The sequence below is a fragment of the Anguilla rostrata genome, chromosome 7, assembly GCF_018555375.3.
Source record: "Anguilla rostrata isolate EN2019 chromosome 7, ASM1855537v3, whole genome shotgun sequence".
NCBI lineage: Eukaryota > Metazoa > Chordata > Actinopteri > Anguilliformes > Anguillidae > Anguilla > Anguilla rostrata.
This window is the reverse complement of record NC_057939.1, coordinates 11,112,297-11,119,270: the sequence shown is the minus strand read 5'-3', so window position 1 is coordinate 11,119,270 and position 6,974 is coordinate 11,112,297. Positions and strand designations below refer to the sequence as shown.

The window sequence follows — 6,974 nt, the reverse complement described above, 5'->3', positions numbered from 1 at the left end:
TTCACTAGCTGCAAATATTTACCTATCTGTGTGCCTTATTAGGGGATTAAAATATTGTGAATCAATTTGATTAAGTAATGATTGATATTAAATGCCTGACATTAATGGGACAATGTGGGCGTTTCAGTTCCCACTGGAACAACATGGTATAATACTGTTGGAAATGATAGATCTTGGTGTTCCTGTGTAGCTACCGTATATTATGATGACCCAAAGAGCGAGAGTGTGGGGTGATGTCAGTGACAGATTTTTATAAAAGTATGTAACTACGCTATTGCTGAGGAAGTACAGTCAAATTACCTCCTGCATTATCAACAGGTTAAAATTGTGTATCAGATTGGCTGATTTCCCCCAACGTAAATATGTCTGTGACAGCTGGTGAGAGCCTTTTAAGACTGGCTTATAATGTCGGGCTACTGTTTGACAGTTAAAGGCCTCTGCTATTTGGAATTTAGGATGACGCATTGGGGGCTCTGCACTTCTAAAAACATTTCTGTGTGTGCTTTGAACAGCTGCAGACTGGACTTAGGGTCTGGGGACTCTTCCAAGGTATGCAAACGCAAAAGGATGGGGGTCAGGGGTTATCCAGACATAGTAGCAGGCCTAATACTTTCTCATTTTAATTATGTCATTTTGGGCCGGGTAGGACGAGGCTAACCGTTCATAGAAAGAAATTTGCTTTGGAACTCATCCAGGTTGTTCATTGGTTTGAATCATGCAAAGTAATGTTTTCCCCAATGAAGATGTTTGTTTGAAATCATTTTCATTCTGATTAAAGAGTTGCCATCACCTGAGCCTAGTGTTCAGTGGCTCTACCAAAATATATTGTATTTCATTGACATAGTTAACATAATTACATGTGATAAGAACAGGAACGAGGCTTAAAATCAGCCAACACAATATTTCTAAATACAAAACAATGTCAGTCGTCTGTAATATTCATTTAATCCATTAACAGTCAGTTATACAAATCATTACACAACAAAATATTTACATTTTATAGGTTTTACACTGAAATTACAAAACATGATTTTTCCTCAGAGAAAAAATATCTTTTACAATAACATATAATAAATAAACATTATAACCTTGCCATTATACAAAATTATATTTTACGTGTTTGGCCTTTTTTTTTTTAATTTTATTTGTTTTTTTTTTTTTAGCCATTGACATATAAACACAAAACCGCAGTGCAAATCGTTCGATATCTTCCTGGAAAAATCAAGTACAGTTCACGTTGAATGGTTGTGGTTGCAGCAGGCCAATGTCTTCTCCACGTCCGCCCAGCCTTTGATTCGCTGTCCAGTTACCGTAGATACTGTGGAACTTCCACCTGGAATAGGGACAGAATTCTTTCGTTATTTTACTGCCGCGCAGTGAAGCTTGTGACTGCTTCTGCATACCCAGTAACGCCATGTGCTGGATAGCTGGATAAGAAAACAGTTATATTAAGACTCGCAAACCACAAGAGAGCTTCAGAGAAAGAAAGACAGGCAGACAGACAGACATTTGGCACCGAGAGAGGAGCTGCTCTTTCTATCAGTTGTTTATAAGCAGACGCTGGACTGCATGAAGGTCACTTTGAGCAGGCAGGGGGATCAGCAACTCTGATAAGCACATTCACTTCTGTGCCATGTGATACTGGCCTGCTATGCTTAATGAATTTACAAAACAGATTTTTTGGTACATGAAAATGTTTTTCTGGCAGTTGAAACAATGTTTCTACGTGACACCACAATATACACAATATGTAGCTACGGGCACATATATATTTTACCATCTGTCGGGATTCCATCTTACTGCACATGCTTCCATCTGGACTCCCAACAGTCCATACCGAGTATTCTCTTAATGTGTTTTCAGCTAGTCCACGTTTTTTTTTTTTTTACCAATTACTGATTTGTACCTGCAAATTAATCCATCTGCCCGTGTCTTACAAGTCCCAGTGAGGCTGAAAAGTAGTTTCTTTAGTTCTCTAGCACGCGTGCATCAGTGCTTGGAGTCATTCTTATCAAGGCATGAGGTGAAAATGGGTGTCTATTTATAGCGGCATTAAGTGGGAAGAATTTGAAGGGTCAGGGTGGCGTCCCATGACAGTACTTTTTCACGGTTGCAATGTTCAGCCACAGCAGTAAATGAGGTGCTTATATTAACAGTAATGCATAAATTACCGGGTTGCATATTATCAGCAGAAAAGAACTTCATCTTGTGTTGAGAGGTGACATATGGTTCGCCTTCAGTTTGGCTAAACGCTTTCTGAAAATGCGTCTGTGTTTGCGGCGGGTAATATTTCAAATGCCGACCATCCTGCATCAGCTGCTAAAGGCAAACTCAGACGGAATCTCTTGAGACCAGGAATTTATAATCCTGAAGCGAAGGATTACTCCATTCTCAGTCCAGAGCTCGCACCAAGAGTGTCCCCTTACTGTGAAGGACTAACACAGTTGCCCCAGTCCTTCTCCAGGAGAATCTTTCTGTCTGCATCTCTTTTTTTAAGCAAACGGAATCGATTCCCTTCTTATATACAGGGCCTTGCAAAAATATTCAGACCCTTGTCCAATTCTCACATTTTACCACATTACAATACATGTGATACACTGAAATTTCATTCTGTGTGATATTTAATTTAGAAACATTGTAACTCAAAATTAATTTATTTTAAGGTGACACTGTTTTTTCGCTAGAAAACAAAAATATAAAGACTTGCAAGAAACATTTTGCGTATGTCTTCGACCCTTGAACGCTTCAAGTACAAGTTCTACCTGTGAACCATTGAAGTAACTGTCACATTTCTGGATAAAAAGTCTACTCTGTTTGAGGATCATCAGTCAGGCTGGGAAAAACTGGATCAATAATCAGGTGAGAAAGACCATCCCTCAAAACTCAGTGTCTGAGGAAGAAGGAGAGAACCCATGCAGAGGCCAGTACTTTGAAGGAATTAGAGTTCATTGGCTGAAAGTAAAGTAAAGGTGCATCAGTCAATAATATCAAAACCTGTACAATTTTATATAGAGGTTTTGATATTATTGACTGGTGTACCTTTAAATTTGGCCTGTACGGGTAAATGGCAAGAGATAGGCCATTGCTTTAAAAAACCATCTCAAAGCACATCTAGAGAGAGCATGAGCATGACTCAGCTAAGATGTGGGTTTTGTGGTCAGATGAGACCAAGATAAAGCTTTCTGGCCAACATTCAAAGCTCTACGTGAGGCACAATCCTAACATTGCCCATGCCTCAAGAAACACCATCCCAGCAGTGAAGCATGGTGGCAGGTGTATCATGCAGTGGGGATGCTTTTCATCAACACGGACTGGTCAGCATGTCAACATTGAAAGAAGAATGGATGGAGCAAAATACGGGTAAATAGTGCAAGAGGACCTGCTTCACTCTGCTAAAAAACTGAGGCTTTGGAGCAAGTTTGCCGTTGAGCAGAACAGTGATCCCAAGCATACGGTCAAATCAACATTGAGAGAGGTGAATGCGAAGAGGTGATTGCCCTACGGAGAGAGGTCAGGTTCTTATCTCAGTCCCACTGAGAATTTGTGGTACTAGTTAAACAAGCATCATCCACCCAACCTGAACAACCTGGAACAAATCTGCCCAGAAAAATGCCAGTAAGTCATTCGTAATCTAGGAAAATTTGATACATTTGAACGGGTCTGAATATTTTTGCAAGGCACGCACACGCGCACACATGTATACACACACACACACATACCTTTTCCCTACTATTTTTGGTCAGTTCTAAAAAAAGGATAATGCACATGCTACATGTTGGTCTATTGCATTCCAGGATTATGATCAGTCATCGCTGAGAGTGAAATGAATGCAGTGACTTTGTCAAACATACATACACCAATCCCTATAGGCGGAACACCTGTCCACTTTGTTTATTGGATGATTTATGTAACAAGTCTTAAATGAAAGGACTTTTTACAGAGAATGCTTTTCATTACTAACATTTTATGATCCAGTTTCTTAAAAAGTCACAAGTTTCATTGCCACATTTATGCAACTACTTGATGCTGTATGCTACATTGAACCTGTGAATGATCATGTAAGTTATCAAATCATTCATCTCATAAATCATCCAATCACCACGTGCACAAATATGTGAGTGCTGCCACACAGTCTCAGTACTAAAACACTATTACTGCTGGGTCCTCCTGTTTAATGAGCAGCATATTTTTGTTGTATGTTTGCATGTTTGTCGCACACACACGCTTACCCGTTTGAGCTGTCTGACGCTGCTCCCACGAATAGAAGCCATGAGGTCGTCATGGGCAGATCGCTGGGGCGTGGAGGGTCGGGACGTGTCCTCTATCCTTTTGTCGGAAATGGGCCTAAGGGCCTTTTTCAGTTCCTTCAGGATGCAGGTCTCCTTCTGCTTGGATGCTCCCTTTTTGCCTTTCCGAGTTTTGGATTTAGGGTGGGCCGCCTGGTTCTTCCGGCTCTCCTGCTGCCTGATGACCTCGGCGATGTTCCGGGTCGGCGCCTTCTTCTCCGGGACGGGCTGGGAAGGTAGAGGAGGAGGGGGTGGCGGGGGTGGCGGCGGTGGAGGAGGGGGAGGTGGTGGTGCCGGAGGTGCATTTTTCCGGGCCTGGTCGTTTCTGGGCAGCTTTGGGGAGGACCACGGGGAGCCCCGCGGCGACCCGTAGGGGGACGGGGAAGGCGTGCCCCTCTGCAGGGCGCTGGTCCGAGGGTTGACGGGCCCGTCGGGCCCCCCCGCCAGACGCTGCTCCTGGAGCCGCCGCTGCCTCTGCCGGTCCTGGTTGCGGGTGAGGATGCTGGTCATGCTCATCCTGGGGCCCGGCAGGTCGAACTGGTAGCCCAGCTTCAGCAGGGTGGTGTTCTCCCTCAGGAGCTTGACGATCTCCATCTCCACCTGGCCCCCGCAGATGTGCCTCTGGTTGTGGAAGCGGAGCTCCGTGAGGGTGCTGTTGCGCGCCAGGGCCTGCATTAGGGCCAGGATGCCCTTGCCGCTGATGAAGTTGGACTCGATGTTGAGGTTGGTCACGCTGGCGTTCTCCCGGAGCATCCTGGCGATGGCGTAGGCCACCTGGTCGTCGGCCCGCGTGTTAGCCAGGCTGAAGACCCGCACGTGCGTGTTGGACCGCAGGGCGTCGGCGAAGCTGATGAGCGTCTCCTGGGAGACGTTCTCGATGTTGTTCAGGTTGACTTCGGTCATTTCGGGGTCGTTGCTCAGGATCTTCTCCAGGGCCTCATCGATCACGGTGGGGTTCCCGCAGGGCCTGCTGGGGGTCACTTTGAGGTCAGCGTCTCCATTGCCGGTGGGTGGCCCTTTTTTAACACCCTCTTCATTGCCATTGTATTTTGGCAGGCCCGTGCAGAGGTTCTGACTGTTCACTGGACTGGAGCTGCTCAAATTTTCTCTTTTTGGTTCTTCTTCACGTTCTTGCTCATCTTCCTCCTCGGTAACAGCCTCTTCCTCCTCTTCTTCTTCCTCTTCTTCTTCCTCACTCTCTTCTTCTTCTTCCTCCTCCTCATCCTCCTCCTGTTCCTCGCTGTCCTCTTCTTCTGAGACCTCACTGTTGCTCTCAGTCACACTTTCTAGGTCCTTATCAGTGTCCTCCTGTGTGTCATTTTCCTGTAATACATTAGGGGACCAACTCTGTAAAGCCTGGGTAAATAGCCCAGACACTTATTCTGAACTACGGCAAAAAACCCAACTCCACACAGTACAAATATACTCTTCTTCATTGTTATTTCTTAGACGTAATTTTCAAACGGTTAAAATTTTATCATGTTATTTATTATCGGACAAGAGATTCATTCAAAAAATTATGTTTTTCTTTTTAATTGGCATTGCTTGAAATGTATTCATTTGTTGTCTCAGGTAAGTAAGTGGGGGCAAAAGCAGTTTGTGAGTTTAAAAAAACAACGAAAAAAAAACATCATGAAACAATTTTTGTTTTTAACTAAAAAAATAAAATAACTTGTTTGTCCTTGAAACAAAGATTTTTCAAGATTTTGCCTGCCACCAACTTTACTATTGCTATACTCAACAGTCGATTGCATTAACTGAAACTATGTTTCTACAGTAAATTAAAAAGTCCTGTAATTTGCTTGGCTTCTCCCTCACCTGTTTCGGGCTCGACCCCGACCTCTCCTCCTCCAGGAGTTTGCGGGTCTCGCTCTCCCAGTACTTCAGCAGGGCCTCTCTGCTGAAGGTGCCCGTTGGCGTCTTGGCGGTCTGGTCCCTCTGCCGCAGTCCGATGGGGACGTCGGCGTCGGGGTCGATGTCCGTCAGCTCCTTCTCCAGCTCCTCCAGCTCCTCTGCCGTCAGCGAGGCCAGCAGCTCGTCCTCGTCCACGTCCTCATACTTGTCCAGCTCCTTGCGGTAGCCAAACATGCTCATGACCGTCTCTCTGGTCCTCTCGACCGTGAGCTCGCACAGAAGGGGGTGAAACGGGAGGCGAGTCAGCGGCCAGGGTTTGTCTAATCGCCTCAGCTGGCGGGGCAGGCCTTTTAAAAAGGGGGAGGGGAGGAGTGTCGGGAGATCAACGGGCAGACGGGGAACAATGCCTCCGCCCATGATGCTGTTTCTTTTTTGGGAAGCGGGAGTCAACAGGGTAGATTTCGCAAAAAGAGAGCGTGAGCTCACCCGGGCTGCCATGGCGCGGGCTGTCAGTGGGGCCACGGCTCATTGTTCATGCCCAAAAAAAGGCCGGCCCATTCTCAGAGCACCAGCGAAGGTGGGACCTCCGTCAAGATGGATGCCCGTCATCGTGACACAAAATGCGACTTGCGACTTTTGACTGCCACCAGGCAGGCTTTGTGTTGTTTTTGTGTGCTTATCAGTGGGTCTTGTTAGTGGGGGGCTGGGATGGGGGGCAACGTGTGTTCTAATATTAGGAAATATGAACTAGATTGCAGCTGGTAGGGTTTCAAGAACTATGGATACCACTGGCAGATGAAGTTGTTTATTTTAAAGAGCTGAAAGAGCATCCTA

At 45.4% G+C, this 6,974-nt stretch overlaps 1 protein-coding gene across 1 annotated transcript; it reads right to left on the bottom strand.

The window, feature by feature from the left end:
• Positions 1-920: 920 nt before the first annotated feature.
• LOC135258988 (leiomodin-2-like) lies at positions 921-6,950 on the bottom strand. The gene is made up of 3 exons (XM_064342774.1): positions 6,105-6,950; positions 4,230-5,609; positions 921-1,333 (listed from the first exon to the last, which is right to left on the bottom strand). The coding sequence occupies exons 1-3, from the start codon at positions 6,636-6,638 to the stop codon at positions 1,307-1,309; spliced, it is 1,941 nt and encodes a 646-aa protein (XP_064198844.1). The 5' UTR covers positions 6,639-6,950; the 3' UTR covers positions 921-1,306.
• Between the last annotated feature and the right edge of the window lie 24 nt (positions 6,951-6,974).